General features: G+C 36.6%; 1 protein-coding gene across 1 annotated transcript; it reads left to right on the top strand.

The window, feature by feature from the left end:
• Positions 1 to 2,071: 2,071 nt before the first annotated feature.
• Positions 2,072 to 25,815, top strand: samd10a (sterile alpha motif domain containing 10a). The gene is made up of 5 exons (XM_067412686.1): positions 2,072 to 2,206; positions 10,677 to 10,858; positions 19,487 to 19,655; positions 22,427 to 22,567; positions 24,078 to 25,815. The coding sequence occupies exons 1-5, from the start codon at positions 2,194 to 2,196 to the stop codon at positions 24,098 to 24,100; spliced, it is 528 nt and encodes a 175-aa protein (XP_067268787.1). The 5' UTR covers positions 2,072 to 2,193; the 3' UTR covers positions 24,101 to 25,815.
• Positions 25,816 to 26,083: the final 268 nt, after the last annotated feature.

Below are 26,083 nucleotides of genomic sequence, written 5' to 3'. Positions count from 1 at the left end.
GACTTCTGTACACTGTGCGCCTCAGCATGCACTGACCCCCTCTGTGGTTTTACGTGGCCTACCACTTTGTGGCTGACTTGCTGTTGTTCCCAATTGCTTCCCCGTTGTTATAAGTGTTTAGTAGTTGACCGTAGTAGTGAGTACATTTCACAAATGGACTTATTGCAGGTGGCCCATTTTTTCACAAATGTTTGCAAGAGCACTCTGAAATAGGTGCTTGGTTTTATACACATGGAAGTGATTGTAACACCTGAACTCAATGATTTGGAGGGGTTTCCCTCCTAATAGCCTATATTTTTTAAGAAAGCACGTAACCCACTGAAATCGTCAGAGTTTGAAGATATTCAGACATAAGCTAATTTATACACAAAGAAACAGTTGTAAACTCAAACATTTTAAAGGAGAACAATGCATAACGGTTAAACCAATTAAGCAATGTCGTTCCAATCGTGCTCGGGACACACAGCACAGCAGTTAGTCCAGGCAAAATAGCTTTTACCACAGACTAATTGTAAAATAATTTTTTTCAGCTTAGATCATTTCTATGAAGTGTCCAGAACAACATACTAAAAGTCCTAAGAAATCCTAGTTGAGGAAATATGTTAATTTCTCATCAATCTGAGATGTGTGCCAGTAAGGCCAAACAACAATGGACCCCCAATGGGGCTATTTTTTTCCTTTACTCCTATCAAAATGAAACTTTACACAATGAAAGTACACATGAAAAGTACATTTTTTTGTTTTACAAGTTTCTTTGAAAATGAATTTTACTATGCAAATGAGCTATACACTAATCGAATATGCCAAAAATTCACCCAAATGGGCTAATTTTTTCCTTTACTCCTACCACAACAAAACTTTACACAATGAAAGTCGACATGAAAAGTAAAACATTTTGTATTAGAAGTTTCTTTGAAAATGAATTTGAATATGCAAATGAGCAATATACTAATCGAATATGCCCAAAATATTCGATACTCCCTAAAGGGCTTATTTTTTCCTTTACTCCTATCACAATCAAACCTCGCACAGTCAAAGAATACATGAATGAAAAGTAAAAATCTAGTTTTCTAAGTTTCTTGGGAAAATCTATTTTAAATATGCAAATGAGCTCAACACTATGCCTAATTGACTTATGGCCAAGAAGCCCTAAAGGTACAAGTAGAAAAAACAGGGGCCAAATATCTAACACATTCATGTCCATTTAGTAAGTTAAAATTAACATATTTCCTCAACTAGGATTTCTTAGGACTTTTAGTATGTTGTTCTGGACACCTCATAGAAATGATCTAAGCTGAAAAAAATTATTTTACAATTAGTTCTATTTTTGGCTCCAAAATTAGTTAATTTGTCTGGACTATTAGGGCACAGAGAGAGCAAGCTGAATTAACAACCTGAGAGAATTCAGGTGAAATGCCTCCCTCTAGCGTTTAAAGCACAAGGACAAAATATCGTACATTTTGAGGGGTTCATTTTCAAACCGTTCCCTAAACACTGTAGGCTACATTAATACTCTATTAAGTAAATAAAGCTAACAGCATAATGATTTTAAACAATTTTCAGACCTTTGGTGAACTATAAGCCCATGGGTCACAGAAATGTATCCCATGCGCTTGTTGAAGTTCACACACTAATTACAGGCTTTTCCTGCTGCCACTGGGACGTGAGAGAGAATCAGACGACCGTTTCTCACGAAACACCCCCTTGGTGACTAAATATAACGATTAGAAACAACCAAGTTAACGGGTTTCCAGATAAATTGCACGTTTTTAATCAGACTGCTTTTTTAAAAAAAAATGTGTAGATTTAAGAGGCAGTTTATTTTATGTTTTATGGTGCATGCAAATGAATGCTATTTAAACTATTTGCATTTTTACTTAAGAGATCATATATTTTAAATATATAGCATAAATTATGTAATAAAGGGGCGGTTTTCCTCACAAAATATGAAAAGCTTCATAAAAGAGGTGGTTCTGGTCATAGTGTGCGTGGGGAGGCGTCAGTGTGAGAATGTGCAGCGCGCGATGTGTGTACTCATATTTTACACTGTGAAGCGCGAGTCGATCGAGACGATCACTACACTGGATGTACCTGCTAAAGAAACACCTTTCAGTGCGCCCAGGGTGGAAAATGGGACACTTCAGCTCTCAACTTTTAATCTAACAGCATTGTTGAAGAGTCTGGGTTGTTGACATGGCAGTCGACGGTAATTATGTTTTACTTTAATCAAACATATGATCGTTTAGTTAGATGGTAGGCTACGTTGCGAGGAGATTACTCGAAGTATCAGGTTTCAAAGATTAAGTGTTAAATGTATTTAAATTCACTGATTGTATGGTTTGAATACATTTCATATGCTATAATTTGAATGTAAGTTAGCAGTGTTGAAATTGCACTCAGGTGGGCATTTGCATTTCTCATATTTTTAAGCACATTTGACAGGCTTATTCGTTTTCAGTTGAATGCATATTTCCCCATAAAGTCAAATAAATAAATAGCCTTGTACACATGGTTAGTTACAGAGTTAAGAAGGTTGACAGTTTGCCAATTAAGTATGATGGATGCCTCATTCATTTCGGGTCGGCTTCAAGTGTACACACAACCTTTCTTTATAAGTTCAAAAGCATTTGAGTCATTTGCAAGCAAAACTATTATTATTTATCCGACTTTCCAAAATGTGTAAAATGGCAAAATAATTGTTTGATATTTTGTAAAGTCTTGAGTAAAGTATTAGGTTTTTGTGGACGTTTTGTAGTTTTCGCTGTGTAAATTGAAAGGTGTTGACTCAATCATGGCTCCTCATTGACAATTCTGCATGAGAGTCCACGTCTCAACATGTTCTTCAAAACCTCAAAAGAAATCCCCAATCTTATTTCCTTTTCCTTTCACCCCACACATTCAAATGTAGCACTGTATCATATGTTATGTGATCACAGTATGAGATCTAAATCAAACAATATCTATACTTTTCCAGTACACCAGTTACCTGCTGTGGTTTGTGTCACTATACCACTTTAATGATGGCTTGCATATTCATTATTGCATTCATCTGCATAGATAATGAGGCTAAACAGATCTGATGGAGCTCCACATTTCTCTCTCGTTCTGACTGTAGCTCATTACTTCACACAGATGTTGTGTTTCACTCCCTTCCCAAGTTCAAACCTCTCATGCTGTTCAGAGATCTCTGGCAAACTTGCTTGTCTCTCACAAGAGAGCACATCGTTAGTTCAGTCCAGTGGGTGCACATGTGAGAAAAACACCTTGGCCTGGATTTAATTATGTGCTTTTGCTTTAGGGAATGAGGCGCTGTCATGAATGATGGATCTGTAAATATAATATGAATTTGGAGATTTCTCTGTGTTTGGGTTTCTCTTTCATATTGGTTCCATGAAGTGTGTCTATATAACCACACATTGAACTTTATAATTCACCTAAAATGAATTGTCATTTACTCACACTCGTCATTCTGTACTCATATTGTTTTATTTCTTTGGTAGACCACAAAGTGATTGGGCTTTTTCCATAAAATAAATGATCAGTGTGCCTTTCAAGGTTATAGAATAACCAAATAAAAGATGGAATACAATTTATACAAGCCGATTCGATCATATGACTTTGGAAGAATTAATATGACTTGTAGCAGTTTATTCTGAGTACACTTAAGGTGCTTTTTGTTATATTTGAAGTTTGACAACATCCCCTTACGCAACAAAAATATATTTCTCAATATATTAGTTGACAATATATTTCATGTGTCTCCATATATTGTGAAATTTACATGGTAATATATCATATGATATATTATAAAATAATATATTATATATGCAAGTCATATATTGCAATATATGGGACAATACTGCAATTATTGCCGTTTTCATATATTGACTAAATACATATCATTATACTATTCAATATATTGCTATGTATATTGAAATATATCCTACAATATATGAAATTATATATTGGAAGAGTCATTGTATATATATGTAAATATATATGTAAAATTATATGAGATAATATACCTCAATGTACTGGATAATATAATCAGATTTATATGGGAACATATGTCTTAAATATATTGATTTATATTACATAGTATATAATTATCATATATATTGTATACATGGTAAATATGAAATAATCTAATGTACACTGTCTGTCATATATTTTAAAATATAACAGATTAAAATATAATATAGAAATTAGGGCCGCGACTTGATTAAAAAAATTAATCTAATTAATTAATCGCATTTTAATTGCATATAAATATTTGACCTGAGAACAATGAGAAGTAATTTTTCACATGTATTTTTAGTATACCATTGAATAATGACTGAATACATAAGCTTAATCAACAAAATATTGTTTATTTATTTCAGTCCAGCAGACCAGTGCATGTTTGCCAGTTTAGCAAAAGCATTTTTGTGATATTTGAGGCTCAATGTGCTGCGGTGTTACGCAAATTCCTTGTTGTATAGCTTGCACACAACCATGCTCTTGACGACGCTTCCATTCTTTCGTTTTTTAAAACAAAATTTCCCATCCACGGGGCCAAGCAAAGCAGTCTCATCAGCTTCTTCGTTCCATAGCTTCGTTCATGTTCACTACGGTTCGTTGTTGTCGTGACTCCGGAGCGCTAGTTGGTGTTCCAGTATAATTGGTCCGTCGAAACTCATTCATTGAAAAACGTTCCGCGGTGCAAAAATAAGTGTGGTAAAAAATTTTTTTTTTTTGCGTAATTAATTAACGCGTTAAAGTCACGTAATTAACGCGTTGAAGTCACGTAATTAATTAATCTTAATTAACGCGTTAAAGTCCCGGCCCTAATAGAAATATTTTCTAAATATAGAAAATATATTGAATGTCATGCACCATCATATTTTCTAAATATAGAAAATATATTGAATGTCATGCACCATCTGATTTGGGCTATTGTTAATCAACCTCTGTAAACATATGCAGGAGCTTGCTTAACTCACAAAAAATACTTTGTTTCAATAAACATACATGAAATAATTCAGTTTTGTTTGTATATCAATGTATTTTAATATATGAATCAATATATAGCAATAGGTTGTCCATCCATATATTGCTATATATTTTCAAATATATGAGGAAGTTTCTGATGTATTGCAATATAAATTCTAGTATATTGCAATATATTTTTGTTTCGTAAGGGGATCTGGTCACCTTTTTTGCATGAAGACCAGAGTCGGACAGTAACGGAGTACATTTACTTGAGTACAGTAATCAAGTACAATTCTGAGGGAATTGTACTTTGAGTGTCATTTTCGGGGAGTACTCATGACTTTATTTAAAGGGGGGGGGGGGGGGGTGAAACACTCAGTTTCAGTCAATCTCATGTCAAATTTGAGTACCTATAGAGTAGTATTGCATCCTTTATATCTCCAAAAAGTCTTTAGTTTTATCATATTTATAAAAGAAATATGGGCTGTACCGAATGGGCGGAGCTAAAGAATTACAAATGCGCACAAAGCGGTGACGCCCTCAGGTGTGGAGAAGAAAACGCTACCCTAAATAAACCATGGCTATCAATCAGATTCAACTAATACATATATGATCCAGAATCAGATCCGGAGGCTGAAATAAATTGAACAAGAGAAGCAACAAAAGCAGGATGGCCGTCTCTGTGGTATGTACTGTATTTAGTGGCCTGTCAACATTTGTGTGTTTACTCGCAGTTTATGAGGACATGATTCGGTTTATGGACTATTGTATGCGACTAAACCTTAGCAGTAGCAAGCAAAACAGTTTTGCACGTCAGACTAGTGTAACGTTATACATAGAACAACAGTGGAGTAACGTTAGCACATTTGAATGACGAAGCACGCTTTGTGAGAGTGCTAGGTTTATGTTTGTGTGGTTTTACAATAAACAAACTGACACCTATAGTGGTCAGCTAAACAAATTTATTTAAACACACACCTTAGATCGCATGCTCCATTGAAAATGGATAATTGGTGGTTGTTTACTCACCGCCTGCTTCCAAAGCAGGACCGAACCTTTACCGCTAGGGCCGCTCCGTCAAAAACACACTTCTTTGGTAACTGTTGATTTCGTGAAGTCCTGACAGCAGTGACCGTGGAGATCCACTTTTACGATGCGACTGAAGCAATGTTGTGAAGCTTCCCCTCATTTCTGCGTTCAAATCGGTTCAAATGCAGCGCTGCCTTCCCGGAATGCAGAAGTGTTCACGGACGAGTGGATCTGCACCTGAGAGCAGTGTTTATGCGCGGCGTGCATCTAGTCACGCGCGCGCGCACCCTTCCGGGAGAAGAGCCCGTACGGCCCATACAAGGACCTTCCGCTCTATCGACGTCAAGCCGACCCATACTCGAAAAAAACTCTCCGAAACTTGTGAGAAACCGGAAGGAGTATTTTTGACACAGAAATACTCCATCAAACGTCCAACATTAGTTTTTGAAACTTTGTCTATGTTTAGGATGGGAATCCAAGTCTTTAACAGTGTAAAAAGCTCAGTATGCATGAAACAGCATTTCACCAAATAACATTATCATTTGCTTATGGCACTTGTGTATGCCGAATAGTCATTCCATAAAACTAAGTCCTCATTTCATTGCTTGAGTCATTGCATAGAAATGTTGAACTAGTTGTCAAAATCTGTAAAGCTAATTTTACACTTCAAAAATATTCTCCCCCTGAGAAGATCTCCTAAATCAAAACATTTCTCTCAGGTGAATCTCAACTTTCACTAATGCGAAGTAGTGAGTGAAGCATTAGTTCTACGAATGTTCAGTTCCAATATGTACTGTAATATTGTTCAGTTGTGCGCAGCTCTACCCAAATGGAGTTTGTTTGTTGTAAATAAGGCTGTATATTTTTCTTTTGCACTATGCTGTGAACAAATAAGAATTACAAAGGGCATATGCAGTAAAAATGTGAAACACATTCAGTGTCTTGTACTCAGTTACCTCACTAAATACAGTAATGTGTAACTTTACTGTATCTTTCAAATGGCTGTGGAAATAGTTTATAATGCTATCTTGAGCATTTTCAGACTTTTTTGCATTGGAAAAACATTTACAGAGTAAACGGTCATAATGAAAACAATATCTTCCTCATGAACAATGGTGTCAGGACTTTTCATCTTGATGACACTGACACTTTCATTGAAGTGAATACTTGCTTTTGAGGAATGTGCCATCCATTTTGAGCAAGTGACACGCTTTTGCAGGTTTATCAGCTAGGTTTTGCAGTTTGTACTACTTGTTTTGAGAACTGCTTTAACTGTTGTGCAAACACCTGAGAGAAATGTTTCAATTTTGGAGACATTTTCATAAATAAATAAAAAAACATGTAAAGTTAACTTGACAGATTTTGACAACTAGTTCAACATTTTTGTATGTAATGAGTCAAGCAATGACATGAGGACTAATAGTTTTATGTGGAATGACTATGCAGCATTCACAAGTTTAGTTTATTTTGACTGACATGATGCAAGCAAATGATAATGTTATAAAAAAGCAGAGAGTTGTATGAAAGTAAATGATGCATTTGCTGGAAGGAATGAGAAACTGCCACTATGATGTGCACAAATGACTGAATGTTGTGGAGGTTGATCTAACTGTTGTTGTGCAAACGTAAATAGTGATGTGAGAAACACGACAAAGCTGAGAAAAAGTGTAATCTTCGATTAATCATCATCTAAGGGGGTTATTGTAACGCCTAGTTGTAAATAAGTTGAAACAGGACCTAATTGCGGCAGTTCTCAGGATTTAATAAGCATAACTCAGGAAACAAGGAACAGAACAAGAACGTAAACACTATACAATAACAGACAACTGAAGTGAAAGAAACGGGGCATATGGTGCATTCAAGTCATGTTGTAAAGATCGTATTTACGAGTTGAACGCTACCACGAAGTTGTAAATACCAGTGGGAAGTTCGGGATTTTCTTTAAGCCCCGAGCTGTATGAGTTGGGGGTGTGTCAGTGAGAAGCATGGCGGAATCAATGGATGCAACGTCTGTAGTTGAATATAACAGGTTTTTAGCAGTGATGCTGTCAGACTTTGTTATTTTCAACAAAGTAAGCTAGTATTGTAATATAACAATTAGCCTAATATATAAGGATACAGTGGCTTCATAGATTAATTCAAATCAGACTGAAACTCATCTGATGCGCATTCTTTGTTCTTCATATTCTATTAGCAGCGTTGACAAACCTTGCTGTATTTTCGTGAAATTCAGTCAAACAAGGTACACCGCTGTCTTGCTCTGACCAAAGAGACACACATGATGTCATAAGCACGACTTCTTACCTTATAGAAAAATCCCAAGGGGACTTGAACACACCATTAAATGGAGCAGACAGAAGGACAAACTAACTAGATAATTAACACAACACTCCTGAATGGAGGAACCTAATTATATTGGTAACCTAGGAGAAAAAAGGAAGGGGGCTAGGACGACAAAACAAATTTACAATATAGAAATATGAACAGAACAGATCAAAAACAAACTCTAAACATGAACAAACTCGAGACGTGTTATGGCCTTGATCATAGACATGCTTTTGGATACAAGAATAACATTCATTATGGCATTCAAAATGTTTGGCATCAATACTTTTTAATGAATACTTGTATTAAGTGAATACTTTTATTTAGCAAATACTTTCATTTAGCAAAAATACATTAAATTAATTAAAAGTTTCAGTAAAGTAATGTTTAATGTTACAAAAATTTTGTTTTTCAAAATAAAAAGCAATTTTTAAAAACTTTATATTCATCAAAGAATCCTGATTTTTTTTTTTTTTTATCGCAGTTTCGCAAAAATATATTTGTTCAGCAGCACAAGTGATTTCAACATATTACGATTTCAAGATAATAATACGATTTTTTCCTTGAGCACCAAATGAGCATATTTGAATGATTTCTGAAGTGTCACTGTCATGTGATAGTGAAGACTGGAGAAATGTTGCTGAAAATTCAGCTGTCATCACATAAATAAATTACATTTTAAAATATATTACAATAGAAACATATTTCACAAAATTACAGTTTTTACTGTATTTTACATCAAATAAATAAGTTTAAAAAAATGTTGTACCAACTTGAAACTTTTGAACAATGATATAAAAACTTGGCTGCCTATCGACTTTTCTATTTCCTTTTAATATTTAGTGGGTCAAGAGTAAGGTTTCAGGAGGAGATACTGTTTCTAGATTTAGGAGCACATCCTTTTGCACACGAATATAGAAAATAAGGGCAGCTTCTGTCCAGGACTAACAGGCCTAGACGCGTTTTCACCCTCCAGCCAGTGCGACATCTCTCTAATGTCTGCTTCAGAGGCATTGCGATGAAAGACTGTGTTCATCTGTGACTCCATCCCAAATGCATTCATACAGGCAGGCATCCCCCATGCACTCTTGATGAGGACAGCCTTTGTAGCCGCCTGCGAGGCTGCAGGGAACGAGAGCAAAAGACATCCCTTTTATCTCATCCAGGTCTCCAATTTTAAACGCACACACACACACACACAAACGTATGGTCTTTCCCTCTCATCAACTCTTGCTTATGAACACACACACACACACACACACACACACACACACACACACACACACACGCGGATATAATACCATCACGCACACTGCCATGCACAGATATGACTGATTGTACTTGGTTGTGCTAAGGACTAAGGTGGTGATTAGAAGAGTGAGGTTTTAATGAGCACATTGTAACACTGTATCTGTCTGTGTCTGTTAATGCACTGGCCTCTCACAGCTTGTGGGAGAAAATCTGCTTAGGCTGCCCACCGACTCATTTACAGTCACCAGCCGAGCGAAACTATGCTGTGCTGGTCTGCTGTATTGCTTTTTGAAATATGCACATATCTCACATCAGTTTTATACTCACAGCTATGTATGTATGTACACTTTTGGAACACAAACATATATTTTGCAGATTTTTCCAAGTGTTTTTTTAGTCAGTGGGGTCCAAAAACAACCCTGATATTTTTAAATGTAATCTTTTTTGTGTGTTCCACAAACGAAAGAATGTCATGCAGGTTTGGAACGACATGAGGGTAAGAAAAAGAGTATTTAAAAGCATATTATGTACTAGGGATGTCTTTTAGTTAATTGTATCATGAATACCAAATGGTAGTTTTGTCTTGCTCAGCAAGAACTTATTTTTCCGAGGCGTTCGGTATTTAGCAGCACTTAAAGGTTTTCCTTCCTGGAAATCTGGAAACTCATATGCTTTTCATTAGATTACCCCACGGGCTAGCAATGTTCTGCTGGTTTATCACCCTCTGACACACTAATGCATAATTTTCCCATTAACTTTGCTGACTAGTATCTTTAGGTATTATTTTGGGCAGAATCCAAGCCACCCAGTCAGCCGCTGCTAATACGGGTCATTCAGACCTTTCTTTTTGTCGAGGCTTCACTTTTACTTGAACTATTTCTTAACCACTAAAACCATAATGACAAACCCAGTCCTCGAACTAACCTGTAACAGCATTTTTGATGGATGTAAACATTGAATCTCCCACAAGGCACTAGTCAAAGGGTGCTGCTGAACATCTCAGTGGGCTGTGTCTTTCTGAAGTGGGAAGTAAAAACATAAGTAAGAAGGAATGTGTGTCTAAATGGGATGAATGCCAAATCTCTCGTTTTGTATTCCAGCGGCTTCCAGTTTTACCTTCTGTCGCCCTGCGGTGGAGTACAGGGCTCTTCCAGAGGACTTTAAGTACCAGTTGAGTCGTTGTGCAGGTGGGAACCTTACCTGGCACGAGGGACACGGCCGCAAAACCGCTGGTGGTCGAACGGTCAAACTACTGCAGCAGCCTGGAACCGAAGGACTGCAGGTGAGACCAAGAAGGAAATATTTACCGAACATCTCAGTCCTACTGAATATGAGCCTGCATTAAGCATGAGAAAGACACGCAGTCTCTTCTTCTGATTAAATAATAAAGATGAGAACAAAGTCAAGGGGTTTATTATATATTCCCTGTACCAGTTTCAAATTATCATCATTTTGTACAATCTCATTAATATGACTTAAGTATCAAACCAAAGCTCTTTCAAGCTCTTACTAGTGCATTTTCACATGATGTAATTGATCAAAAGAGGACATTGTGAAAGACCAGTGTTGGGCAAGAAACTCAAAAATGTTGCTATAGTTGATTACCATATTCATGTATCCTATGAATATAAACTAGTATCTTCACTATTTGCAGTGCAAATGAATTTGACAGCTGTGAAAAATTGCGAAGTAGCCTGTAGAAACTAGTTATTATACAGCAGAGCTAATGCTAATGCAGATTAGAAAGACATTAAAAAGGTGTGATTAGAGAATTTGTGCGCAAATATAATGTATGGCTGTGTGTTGTTGCATTATTAATAGTGTGAAAATGTTTCTTAGAAATGCACTTGAAAACCTGTACATTAAAAAAGGTGGAGGAGGGCAGTCTGGCAACAAAAGGCTTCCTTTCTCTTTCCATCCATCTAAAAGCTTGCTTAGTATGTAGCGAACGAGATGCCGTTAGGCCAGCTGGTGCTGAAGAGAGAGACCACTTTCCAAAGAATGGCTTTAGAAAGCCTTGCGGGCCTCAGGTCACGTGGGCACCGCTGATCTGAGCTCTGAGAGCAGATATATGGGTCGTAATGTGTGTTTTTAACTTCATTTGATCTTCTGCATTAGCATATTAATGAAGCGAATGCCTCTAGTCGGATGTGCAGAGTTTTGTGGGTCAAAGCCCGTCTCACCCGCACAATGAGACTTCTCTTAGAGTTTACAACAGGTTTGCACATAATAATTAGGCCCAAATCCTGATTTTGTTAAACTGAGATAGATAATATTATCTTAATGAGTTTGTGGTCTGCTTTTAATTAATAGTATTCAAAAGTAATTACTTAAGGCAAATCCAGTGTTCTGTGGTCATTTCCATTTTCTTTTCCATTTTTCTTTTTCTTGTGCTAAATTAGTTTTTTATCTCCTCAGTGAACTTGGCAGAGGTGCTGTGCTGTTCATTTGGAAATGTTGTGTTTAGTGGATTAAATATGAGGGTTTAAACTATTTGTACAATTCAAATGTGAGGAGCCGCTTTCCTCTGAAAATAATGCTTTGGTTTTGTGTCAGTGTGATATTTTATTGGTTTTGAAAGGAGTCTGTTATGCTCTCCAAGGCTGAATTTAATTGATCAAATATACAGTAAAAAAAATATTTTGTGAAAAATTTTTACAGTTTAAAAGTAACTGTTTGGTTATATATTTTAAAATGTAATATATTCCTGTGATGGCTAATCTGAATTTTCAGCATCATTACTCAGTCTTCAGTGTCACATGATCCCTAAAAAAATATTCTAATATGCTGATTAGGTGCTTAAAGGGGGGGGGGTGAGAAATGCTGTTTCATGCATACTGAGCTTTTTACACTGTTAAAGACTTGGATTCCCATCCTAAACATAGACAAAGTTTCAAAAACTAATGTTGGACGTTTGATGGAGTATTTCTGTGTCAAAAATACTCCTTCCGGTTTCTCACAAGTTTCGGAGAGTTTTTTTCGAGTATGGGTCGACTTGACGTTAATAGAACGGAAGGTCCTTGTATGAGCCGGACGGGCTCTTCTCCCGGAAGGGTGCGCGCGCGCGTGACTAGAGCGAGAGAGGAAATGCACGGCCATAAACACTCTCTCAGCTGCAGATCCACTCGTCCGTGAACACTTCTGTCGTGCGCCGCGCTCCACTTTATTCCTATGGGTGACATCAAGCGACTTCAACGCTTCAGCACAGCATTCCGGGAAGGCAGCGCTGCATTTGAACCAATTTGAACGCAGAAATGACGGGAAGCTTCACAACATCGCTTCAGTCGCGTGGATTTCTACGCCACTGCTGTCACAGACTTCACCAAATCATACCAAAGAAGTGTGTTTTTGACGGAGCGGTCCCAGCGATAAAGGTTCGGTCCTGCTTTGGAAGCAGCCGGTGAGTAAAACTGCTTCAAATGTCTATACTTTTGGCTACCGTCGCATGAGTAAACATCAGTAAACGACACGATCGCGTGCTTCGTTCATTCAAAATGCACTAACGGTTACTCCATTGTTGTTCTATGTATAACGTTACATAGTCTGACGTGCAAAACCGTTTTGCTTGCTACTGCTAAGGTTTAGTCGCATACAATAGTCCATCATGTCCTCATAAACTGCGAGTAAACACACACAAATGTTGACAGGCCACTAAATACAGTACATACCACAGAGACGGACGTCCTGCTGTTGCTGTTTTTCCTGTTCATTTTATTTCACCCTCCGAATGATTCTGGATCATATATCTATTAGCTGAGATCGATAGCCATGGGTTTCTTCACGCTTGAGGACATCACCGCTTTGTTCGCGATCGTCATTCTTTAGCTCCGCCCACTCGATACGCCTCCAGGCGCTCGTTTTTTTCCGGAAAGACTCGGTACAGCCTATATTTCTTTTATAAATATAATAAAACTAAAGACTTTTCCGAGATATGAAGGATGCAATACTACTCTATAGGTACTCAAGATTGACATGAGATTGACTGAAACTGAGTGTTTCACCCCCCCCGCCCCCCCTTTAAGAAACATTTATTACACAATGAAAATGCTTGAGCTGCTTAATGTTTTTTTAGAATAGACATTTCTAAAGAACAGCCATATTTGAATTAGAATCTTTTGTAACCTTATGAACGTAATTTTTGATCAGTTTAATTTGTTCTTGCTGAATAAAAGTATTCATTTCTTTCAAAACAATCTTACCAACCCCAAACTTATGAACTGTAATATGATTTTTTATTATATAATCTTTCATCTGTTCATCTGTTTTTACTGTTTATTTTTATTTTAAGTCTCAAACACTAGTACAATATATGAATCATTCACAAATCTTGCTTTTTGCCATAGTAATTGGAAGGGGAACACCAGGTTTTAGGTGAATCTTTTGAACTTTTAAATTTGTTGGATTTTGCTCAACCGGAACAGGGTGCAAAGGTTTGCCTTTGATTCTCCAAAAAGTGAATCCATGATCAAAAGCTTGGTGTGATCAGACGTCTATGTTAATTTATTCCTCATGAAAACCCCAAACAGAAGCTGATGAGATTCTAACTAACCTCTGCACTTTTTTGGCCTTAATTTAAACCGTCATTAATGAATGGTGAACCTTGTTAGCCTTATCCTACAGTGACAGGACAGAGGAACAGCTCTGTTTTATCCCTTCCCCTAATGGCTTCATACACAAATGCTTTGTTCATATCAGCTACACTTGTTAGTATTTTCCTTAACAATGCAGGCTTGTGGCTTGTGTATCTCAGTACATAAAAAAGACTCACTGACATCTCCCCTCACAGTGTGCTCATCCCAGAAAAAAGACTAAAAGAAAACAGAAAAACATGTCACTTTCATCACAAATGTTTTCTCACTTTCATCAGTGCTGTTGTTATTGTCAATGAACTTTGCCATAAACACGCCACTTTCTGCCGCCGTGCATCTCAGATTGATCAAAGAAGAAATTAAGTGCCTTTTGACTATTTGTAGTCAAAATGTGACTATTATATATGCATTTGTGCATTAGGGGGGCATTTTTTGATTGTTAGGTTTTGTATGTTAATTTCATTGTGCTCACACTGATTCTCTTGGGTCTATGTGAATGGAAATCATACTATAAATAATTAATAAAATACATTCAAGTGGTGTGAATTCCTCTCTCACTGATAGATTCGGTAATTTATAGACTCTCTCTCTCTCTCTCTCTCTCTCTCTCTCTCTCATATATATATATTAGGGCTGGGCGATAAAACAATAACGATAATTATCACGATATAGTTTTGCGATAAAACGATAACAACAGTTCGATAAATTCTCGATATAATGCTTACGTGCTATGCGTAATACTGCGCATGCGCATTACAGAGCGGGCTTCACAGTCAGTGACTGACAGGTTTGGAGGATCGGAGTGAAGTGGAGCAATAAAAATGAGATAGTGAAGAAAACTCAGAGCTCACGACCAACTCGGAGGACACAGATAGTTCGCTCAACTTCAGTGGTTTGGAGATATTTTGACGATCGCATCCGACATAATGTACGTGGACTGCTTATCAATACCATAGGTTCACGTTCACCAACACGTAATTTAATTATTAAATTATCCTGCTTCTTCGAAGTTATTCCATATAACATTGAGCCAAGCACAGTGGTAAATCTACATTAACTTCATTCACACACAGGCTTATGTTATTACCTTGTTAGTAGCGGTGGGTGACTTACAACAAGCTAACGCTAACTGTTCCAAACTATAATCACTAAAACATCGGACTTGTACACGATCGCTATCATAATTGTCTTTGATGATTTATTAATAACTCGGCATCTCCTGTATCAAAAGAGAAATAATGTCAGCCGATTTTTAAAATGAATAAAATAGACTAGACAGCCCTTACTGGAGATCTACAAATACTGAAATTTGCACTCTCCCGCGACCAGCCCACTGTCGCTGAGGTGTGTGTGTCGGTGAGATGCAATATATATATAGTGTATACTATTGTGCATAGAGACATAGTAGAGTAAGAAGGATTGCGTGAGCTTGTCCTTCTGTATAAGCCTCCTTCGTATGCCATGGATGGCCCTCCGTGTGTTTATGCCCTACAGAGAGCATTAGAGACAATTGAGATGTGCATCCCACCCTAAACCAGCTGAGTGGAACAGTCCCTTATTCAGCCTATATGTGTGCATGCATGCATACATGTATGTGCATGTGCAAGAATGTATGTGTGAGGTTTCCTGCAGTTGCCGAAGAAAGAATTCCCCACTGCCCTCAAGGGCAAACACAGCAAAGGCACAAAGCAGAAAGTTGCCTGAGGGAGAAGAGAGAGAAAGGGCGCTGGAGAGATGGGGCAAAAACTGTGAAGGAGAAAGAAAATTGGAGATGAACTTGAGGGATGGTGTACAGATGGTGGCAAATGGTTTAGAAAAACAAAATAAATAGAGGGAGAACTGAGAATGTGGAGGGTTGTGATTTTGTGAGGATAAATGACTGTTAATGAAACGGAACGCTAAGGAAAGGGAATAAAATATGCAAAGCGCAATGACTGAAACTGAGTTATTTTATGAAACAAGATTTGCTTCAGGACCCAGAACACATTATGAAATGGTAAAATGAAAATATATAATTAATATTTCATAATATAAATAAGAGTTTGATTTTGTTTTGGTATGATTTTTTATGTTTTTGAATTAAGATACTATGTTCACCAAAGCCGCATTTTTAGTTGATCAAAAATACAGTTATATTGTGAATTATTACAATTAATACTAATAGAGGCAACGTGGGAGAGAGGACGCTGGCGTTGTCTGTTCGCCACTTCTCCGCCCACAAATCATGTAACTGTACTATTAGATTTAGATTTTATTTTATTTTATGTTTGTGACTAGTCTAACAGTCAGAGCTACAATTGGGACTGTTGCTGATTGCTGGTAGCCACTGGGAGGACGTTGTTCGTCGTTTCGCCGTTTTCCACCGCTTCTCTGATGTTTATGTTTGAATTGCTGCGGTTGGTTTTGGTTTGAAGGACATTTCATGTTGCTCGCTGCAGCTGTTCTGGGTGTCGGCTGCTCTCTGGTGGTCTCCCTCGGGCTTGAGCATGGTGGCTGAAGTTTGCACCGGGCTAGCGTCATCAGTGTCCGGAATGATGTTGGGATGTTCCGTTTCTCGGCTGCGCCGCTGTTCTGTCTTGCATTGCGGCCGTGGAACGGCTTGGACTTCTGCGTTGATCCAGGTGTGTCCACAGAAGTCCCCGGAAAACTTTATCTGCCTCCTGCATGGTGCTGCGGCGATCCCCATCGTCTGAATCGTCATGAAGACCGATCATCTGGTCTTCAGCTGTCATGCCTCGACGACGTCATCAGGACACTGCCACTGGGAGAAATGTAAAACATGGAGTGGATCACAGTGTGCTGCGGAGCTTACAGAGACTTCCACCAGCAGCTTTCTGTTCACCATCAGCTCTGTTCATGTTGAGTTTTCTGTGTTGGTTGATTGTTTGTAGTATTCTATATTTTTTACTTGTTATTGTCATTTTTTGTTATTTTTTCCCTTTGTTGCACTTTGAGATTCTTCGGAATGAAAAGTGCATTATAAATAAAATCTATTATTATTATTAATAATAATAATACAATTTTTTCTATTTTAATGTATTTTATTCCTGTGATGGAAAATCTGAATTTTCAGCATCATTTTTCCAGTCTTCATTTCAAATGATCCTTCAGAAATCATTTTAATATGCTTAGTAAAAACTTTTCTTATTGTTATCAATGTTAAAAATAGTTGTGCTGCGAAATGTTTGTGAAAGATATATATATATATATATATATATATATATATATATATATATATATATATATATATATATATATATATATATATATGCATTTATATATCAGATAACTGATTTCGCGATGCACTGCTGCATCAATAAGAAGAGATTTATAGTAATATAAATGAAGTTCCAAGTGCCCAACCAAAGGAAACACTGATCACCATAATGGTGAGAAATTTTAGGAAATCAACATACATTTATGTAGTCAGCTTTTGTGACGCAAATATAAGTATTTAGTTGTATTGTCAATAACATTCAAGATGACTGGAAAATGAGTGAATGCGACTAAGAGGAACGATGACTCCAGAAGTGGAGGAAATGAGTGAAAAGTATATTAAGAACTGCCCCGCCTCAACCTTTTGCCCGCCCACTTGTTTTTTTTTTTGTTTGTTTTTTTTTGCTTTGGCAAAATGTTACTCAAACCAGTCAAGTAATGTTTGCTTGGGTTTTCTGAGTAACAAATGCAGTAGCATGCAAATCGTTCAGATGACTTTTTTTTTAAAGTAAGTTCAACAAATTATTGGACATTAAGTAAAGTTAATTAAAGAGTCTACGTAAGAATAACTATTGGCTTTTACAGTGTGGCAGCAGAATGAAAGATCATATCGATGTGGATATGCATGTACCAGCTCTGCAGTTCAGTAATTGAAATAGCACTTTATACAAAAGACTGCTTTATAGAAAATAGCTTAACTGTATTAAATATAAAACAAACAGTCATTCAGTCATGAAATAGACTGCACTTTCTGTTGTTAAATATCCACTGCTATACTGTGAACCTTTAAAACATATACACATAAAGAATCCTGCAGTCACTTTACATTCCCCTTTACTTAGATTGCACAAAATAGTGATTAGTGATATAAATTATACTGTATTAATTAAATAAAATACTTTGTCTCGTGCATATGGTTGTGTTCTTTATTCTTTTAAATTATTTTTAAAAAACACACAAAAAAGAAATATCGCAATATATTGCCTCTCTTATAATATTACAATATATCGTATCATAACCCCTGTATCGTGATGCGTATTGTATCGCCAGATTCTTGGCAATATGCAGCCCTACCGCATACTGGATGTTTTTCCCTTTTCACACCATTCTTTGTAAACCCCAGAAATGGTTGTGCATGAAAATCCCAGTAACTGAGCAGATTGTGAAATACTCAGATCGGCCCGTCTGGCACCAACAACCATGCCACGCTCAAAATGGCTTAAATCACCTTTCTTTCTTGATTGTCTTGACCAGGACCACACCCCTAAATGCATTGAAGCAACTGCCATGTGATTGGTTGATTAGATAATTGCATTAATGAAACATTGAACAGGTGTCCCTAATAATCATTTGAGTGTATGTAACATTATAAATACCTAACTGTCACTTTGATCAACTGATTCTGTCCTTGCTGAATAAAATGATCAATTTCTTTGCAACACAACACTTCTTTGCAATTTTTTGCAGTGCTCGTTTGATGTCACATTAAACAATATCATAATATTGTAAGTCACCGATGCATTAAGCCCTCATAAACTCTCACTGGCTCTAAATGTGGATTAGTCTGTGATCATATGGAAGTGTGCGATGAAGGTCAAAGGAGTTATTGTGGCTCATGTCACTAGCGCAGTCATTGTAACGAATGCTAATCATTCTCGAATGCCCTTCATTTATACAGCTCGATGTGCGGAATCATAGCCATGTCCATTAGGCGACCAATCAGGTGGCTGCATGAGATGAAATCATCCATCTTAATCACTGCCAGTGCATGACTTGGAGCATTATTTAAAACACACATACACACACACACACACACACACACACACACACACACACACAAACATGTATATTTCCCAGAGGTTTTAGCAGGAGGGAGAGCTGTTTATCCGTTTATATTCTTTTTTTATTACTGTGCTAGAGTATGGTTTCAAATTAGTAATTCTATAAAAAGTTGTGCATTCAGGCATGGTAGGACTCCAGAAGGATGCATACAATTCAGTCACGTTTTGAGATTTGTTTTCTCTTCCACTTTAATGTGAAATCCATATTTAAATTAGTTTCCCTGTCTCTCTCTCTTCCCCATGCTCTATTTCTTTCTCTTTCAGTTACGTTCAGGTGAATCGTACTCTGTTTACCACACCAGCCCCACCTTGCCGTGTCTCTCCAGGCCAGTGGTTCTGTGGTCTCAGCAGGATGTGTGCAGATGGCTGAAGAAGCACTGTCCTCACAACTACTTGACCTACGTTGAAGCCTTTTCCAACCACGCAATTACAGGTGTGTAATCCAATTTACAAAACTATTGTAGTTATTGTATATCATTTATATAGCTGTATGATGTAAGTCATTATTCATATGGAATTGCATATTGTGACATTCTGTATAAAATCTCTGTATAACATCATAGTAGCGACCCTACAAAAAAAAACAATCTTATTAGCTGAAGGTCAGCTGACCAGTCATCTCCTAAAAAATATATGTCTTGTCAAACAACTGACACTATTTCATTCTCAACCTCTGAATTTACAGTTTACTGTGCTTTACGTTCCTGCTCCATTTTCAATATTCTAAAAATAACAATAATGTTCTAGCACTGGCTCAGGAAACTCAAAAGCACAAGATTAGAAATCTGCCATATATGCTAACAGGCACTCTGTTTTGTTTCTGAGCCATTCATCTGAGACAAACATGCTATGTAATGTTCATCCTCATCAGGAAAATGGCATCGTGACAACTCTATAGCTGACGGCGTCACACAAACATGCACAGCTACTTGCCTGAGCTGTGAAAGACAAAGAACAAATGTGTCAATTTCAAGATTTTAAGGGCCTCCAAAAAGATTCAATTTGATTTATTTATAAAGCACAATTAAAAACAACTGCGGTTGACCAGCGTGCTGTACAATACCTGATTTTACAACCTGATTAACTTGACTATCAAGCTTTAGAGCACTGCCCAGACTCCCAGATTTTTCACATAAGGCTTAACATGGTTAAAACACACCAAGTACCACCCCAAAGTTCCTAGTTCCTGAGGAAAGTTCCTGCAGCGGAAACGAGGCTCAAGATACTATGGGCATCGGAAAAACAACAATCTCTATTTTACTGTTATCTTTGTAACATGTGAGAAGCACAATGTAGCATGACTAAATGACAGCTTAAAATGTTATCTGATATAATGAAAAAAGATATCCAAGATAAACAAAAATATTTTGTCAATAAAATCCAATTAACTTTTTCAAATAAAATAATGCCATTTTTTAATCATTGACAACGAACACGTTGTTACATACAGATATACAGCATAATGAATAATCTCTGAACATTGACTCTCAGTCTTTTACTCATGGTTTCTCAATAGAATTCATAAAAGTACATAATATAATAGCGTAGTTCTAATAGGGGCTCATTATAATGCAGTGTGACAACATGCCTCATCTGCACGACTGAGGTTTAAACCCGGCTCGTGTCTTCTGCAGATCAGCATCAAAGAAATAACAGATAGATGAATAATATCAGATCTGTATTGTTTTAAAAAAATAAACTTGAGTAAGAAATTCATTTTTGCTATGGTTAAATAAATGCTCGGTAATATCTTTTTTTGTTTTGAAAACTCAAAATAATATTGTAAAAAATAAATCAACTCAAAATAATGTTGTTATGGTTACTAGTAAACACACTAAGTTTTGTCATCCTGGCATGTGTGGAAAGTGTTAAACCATGTGTGTTACAACTAACCCCATGTTAAGTTGTGCCCCGTTTTCCCCTAATATTAAAATGTCATATAATATGATAATATTAACAATATTATACACTGCCATTCAAATGTTTGGGGGTAGTATGATTGTATTTTATTTTTTAATTATTTATTCAGCAATGCAGGCGTTCATTTATTCAAAAGTGAGAGTAAAGATTTACTTTGTGACAAAAAAACGCTGTTGTTTTTTTCTTTCTATTCAACAAATAATCCTGGAAAAAATGTGTCATGCTTCCACAAAAATATTAAGCTGCTCAACTGTTGTAATAATAAGTAATATAATTATAATTTAAACACAACATCAGCATATTACAATGATTTCTGAAAGATCATGTGACACTAAATACTGAAGTAATGATGCTGAAAATTCAGCTTTGCCATCACAGGAATATATTACATTTTAAAATATATTTAATCATCTATGTTAATTTTTACTGTATTTTTTTTAATCAAATACATTTAAAAAATACTTATTTTAAAATATCTTACTGACCACAAAACTTTTGAACAGTAGTGTATGATGTTTGCCAAAACATTAAGATGTTATACATTAAATGTTTGATTGGCCATCAGTGCAGAGATGCAGTCCGATGTAGGTGTAGTTTCAGCATCTACCAACAGGGGCAAATGTGGTCATCCTCACCAACCAAACCTTGACCTCTCAACCACACTAATAACTCTGATATTATCATTCTTTATTATTTTACCATGTTTTTCTCGTGTTTGAAGAGTTCTAGAGTGTATATACGTCTCATATCTGAGTGTCACAGGGTCCCACTCGCAGCTTAGACCGCTGCTTCTCCCACTCACTCCTTGAGCATGATCTCGCTCACTTGGGAGCCATGTGGTTCTTCTCTTCTCTCTCTTTGGACACAAAGCATCAAGATCACAGACACACTGGGCGAAATCGAAAGAAAAGGAAATTGAGAGAAAAGAAATTCAGGGAGTTAAAAAAAATGAGGACGAAAGACAGCCACAATGGTTTTTCTGCAAAGCTGTGGACTGAAGTGTTTAGAGTCACAGCACGAGAGGCTCAGTTGGATACAAAGTGGGAAATAAACCCGGGGCGGCTTGTGCCCTCAGGCAGCAGTTCCACACAGCATGTTACCATAGTCACACATGCAAAGATCACTGGGAACACAACGATAATAACCTTATGGGGATTTGCAATGCTGTAACTTGTTTATAGCTGCCAGCAAAACTGTGCATACATAATGCAGAGACTGCAGAGCTTGTGTGTTTTCAAAGAGCTTATGCCTACTGAAATTTTCTCTCTTATTTGTCTTTGTCAGGTCGTGCTCTCTTGAGACTGAATGGCGAGAAGTTGGAGCGGATGGGTTTGGTTCAGGAGACTCTGAGACAAGAGCTTCTCCAGCAGGTTCTACAACTACAAGTACAAGAGGAAGGGCGCAACTTACAGCTGCTTAGCAGAGGTGTGTGTGAATAAAGAGAAAAATGAGGAAGAAAGATTCTGCAGCAGGTGGAATGACCTAAAGGCGATAATGTTGCATAATGAAAAATGAAAGTTGTGGAGTTGCAAGTATTTGTGCCTGTTTATCTCTATCTAGGAGTTTTGTTATGCTTCAGTGCAGGGCAATATGTTGATCCTCTTGAAAGTGACACTATTCCAACTGCATAAAGCCAGCTATTAATTTCCATGTTATAGACCCAATTATACAGTGTGAGAAAAATAGTGATATGTTTCTAAAATTTAAATATCCGCTCTTTGAATGTGATTACTTTTAGCAAAATTAGCAATTACTATTAGCATTTATTTTTTCTATCAACTATTAGAGTTATATTAGATGTATAAACCTTAAAAAAAATGGATTGGATATGGACTTTATAAATGGTCATCTATTGTTTACTAACTTCCCAAGTACCTTTCAATATGTTGGGGGTCGGTTTTTTTAAATGTTTTTTAAAGAAGTTTCTTATGCTCACCAAGACTACATTTATTTGATCAAAAATACACTAAAAACAGCAAAATTGTGAATTAATACCATTTTAAAATAACTGTTTTCCTTTTTTTTACTTTTTTTTTTTTAAATGTATTTTATTCATGTGAGGGCACAGGCGAATTTTCAGCAGAATTGTTTCAGTCTTCAGTGTCCTTCAGAAATCATTCTAATATGATGATCTGCTGCTCAAGAAACATTTATTATTATCAATGTTGAAAACGGTTGTGCTGCTTAATATTTGTGTGGAAACTTTCAAGATTCTTTGATGAACAGATAAACATTTATTTTGTAACATAAATGTCTTTACTCTCACTTTTGATAAATGTAAAGGGATAATTTGATGTCTATCTGCTTACCCCCAGGGCATCCAAGATGTAGGTGTGTTTGTTTCTTCAGTAGAACACAAATGAAGATTTTTAACTTCAACCGTTGAACAGTCTCTTCTCTGTGTGATCACTTCCTGTGAGTGAGGTCAATGTACACGATCTGACACAAACGTCACAAGTGATCTCCCACGCGTATCTCTTCGTCAGATCGTGTACATTGACCTCACTCACAGGAAGTGATCACATGCGGAAGGCTGTTGGACATAGTAGCGTATTAAGAGGTAAAAATTTGTATGAATACTGTTTGGTTTCTCATACAAACTGATCATTTAGTGTCTTAAAACATCAATGTGTCGTCACAAGCCACAGTGTCTAATGTGGATTTGTTTTTGTTTTTAATCTCATAGTTCTCATAATATCATATGTTAGCATTCACATGCATTATACAACTGACAGACTGTTAAAAATCTGCATTTGTGTTCTACTGAAGAAACAAAGTCATCTATTTCTTGGATGCCCTGCATGGGGGTAAACAGATAAACATCAAATTTTCATTTTTGGGTGAAGTATCTCTTTAATGCATCCTTGCTCAAATTCATTCATTCTTTCTTTTTTTCTCCATCCCTTATTTTTTTCACTGTCCATCTCTTCTCCAGGGCTATCTGGAAACCTGTCATAGCTTCAACCATGCGTAGGGCAGTTCTACCAGACTGACTGCACTCTGAAGGGACATCGATATATCAGGTTGAGGCCAGAGACATTTGACTTGAGCTGTCAGGGACTGGGACACGGGGACAGGTTTCAGTTATACAGCTCAGCCTCCACATCCTCACTACGCTTAAGGAAACTCAGACCAGATGACACCTACAAACGGAGCTTTCATGTGCACCCGTTGATTTATCTACTATCCCAAATCTGCTTTAAAAATCATAAAGAGGTCCTGATGAAGGTTGGACCCAGCTGGCTGTACCAAAAAAGTCTACAAGATGTTCAACAGTAACCTGGATGTGAACGTGCAAAGGCATTGGTGTTATGAAGACCTTTTGCACATAGAAAACAATCTTGCTAACTATTTTCTGCTGGAATGTGACCTTACCAGACGTGCCCTCAAATGTGTCCGTCAAGACTGTGGTATTGCATAAGCAAAATGTATCTGGTAGAGTTCCTATATAGGTGTTAAATGAATCAAATCACATTAGAGATGAATCTAAATTATTCAAACCGGCATTTGTACTCTGAACTCAACTGGACTTCCTGTAGGCTGTACTGGTTTTTGTTTTTTGTAACATTTTAGTTGCTTTTTAACTTAAGATGATTCTGTTTCTGAGAACAGAGATAAAATGCGTCCAAACGAGTTCCCCACGTGAGAATGACAACAGCATTAACAGTGAAATGATAAGTATCGTTGGCCACAAAAGATTGTGTAAATTATAAAGCTCTGAGAAATGCAGATGACAGATTTAAAGCTAAAGACAGATGACGCGCTACATTGTGTCCTAAAAGACTCAAGTCTGGACTTGCACGGGAGACCACATCAAAACATCGAGATGATAGAGAGCGAGAGCCTGAAAGCCGTTTGAGACACGCAAAACTTGTAAAAGTGTATTCCTGCATTATTTTGTGAAGAGTGTCATGTATTATTTTAAGTAATGATAGGTGTCTGATTCCTTAACATGGATTGTTAAGTGCTGTGACACCATGACTCAGCTTGTAATATAATATTTGATTTGATTTTCTGTCAAGTTTGGGCAAAAACATTCTTAAAATACTAGGGAAAGTGCATTGGAAATGAAGATGTTTTTAAAAGATACTTTATGAGAAACGGTTTTCTACTGAAAACAGGCTAAACTAGTTCAAGGATTGTGTTTATTTTATGGAAATCAAAATGTTTTGTCATTTAAAAAAAGGGGGGATTGTTTTTTTTTTTTTTTACAAATGTGCAATGTGCTTTTACCTGTGGGCAGCACTGTTCGTGTTAAATCCGGATTGTACATTCTCAGAATGCATCGTCACATTTTCACACTACATACCAAAAGAAGCATTTGCATTTTTTCCACACATATTTGTATGGTTGAGACCTACAGTTACAGACTGTTTTAATTGATCATAAAATGTTAAATATAAAATTAATTTGTTAAATAATTATGTGCATATTTGTATTTGACATTGCAAAACATTTCTTACATGTTATACATGACAGAATGTTTGTGATCATTATGAAACAAGTAGCTTATATATTATTTTCTCCAATTCCCTTTTATGTTTTTTGTTTGTGTGTATGAGTATGTGTGTGATATGGGGATTAGTTCAGAGATAACAGTAGGCTATTTCAAACAAGCTACACTCAAGCTGTTTTGTGCACTTTTTATTTAAAATAAAGTCTGGACAACTTTTTTCAATATTCAACATTTTTAATTCTTTCTCTGTAATCATTAGTTTGTATGGATCATTCCTACAAAAAAGTACATTTGTTTCATCATAAAAAGATAATTCTAAATTATTCATCATATAATTTAAGCTGAATGACTAAATTGTGTTTTTTTTTTTTTTGAAACAATAACTTCTAAAATAGTGGTCACCTACCATATATAGATAAATGCTTTTATTTGGGACCTAAACTTACCTACACTGAATTGTAAGAAAGAATGACCCACACTAGTCA

Source organism: Pseudorasbora parva, chromosome 13 (assembly GCF_024679245.1).
Source record: "Pseudorasbora parva isolate DD20220531a chromosome 13, ASM2467924v1, whole genome shotgun sequence".
NCBI lineage: Eukaryota > Metazoa > Chordata > Actinopteri > Cypriniformes > Gobionidae > Pseudorasbora > Pseudorasbora parva.
Note: the sequence above shows the minus strand (reverse complement) of the source record. Positions and strands in the feature narration are given on the sequence as shown.

Bases quoted from the DNA above. Each gene is read 5' to 3' on its own strand.
- samd10a (XM_067412686.1), top strand. The intron at 19,656-22,426 runs GTGTGTAATCCA...TGTCTTTGTCAG, and splicing joins TTCCAACCACGCAATTACAG to GTCGTGCTCTCTTGAGACTG. The intron at 22,568-24,077 runs GTGTGTGTGAAT...TCTCTTCTCCAG, and splicing joins CTTACAGCTGCTTAGCAGAG to GGCTATCTGGAAACCTGTCA.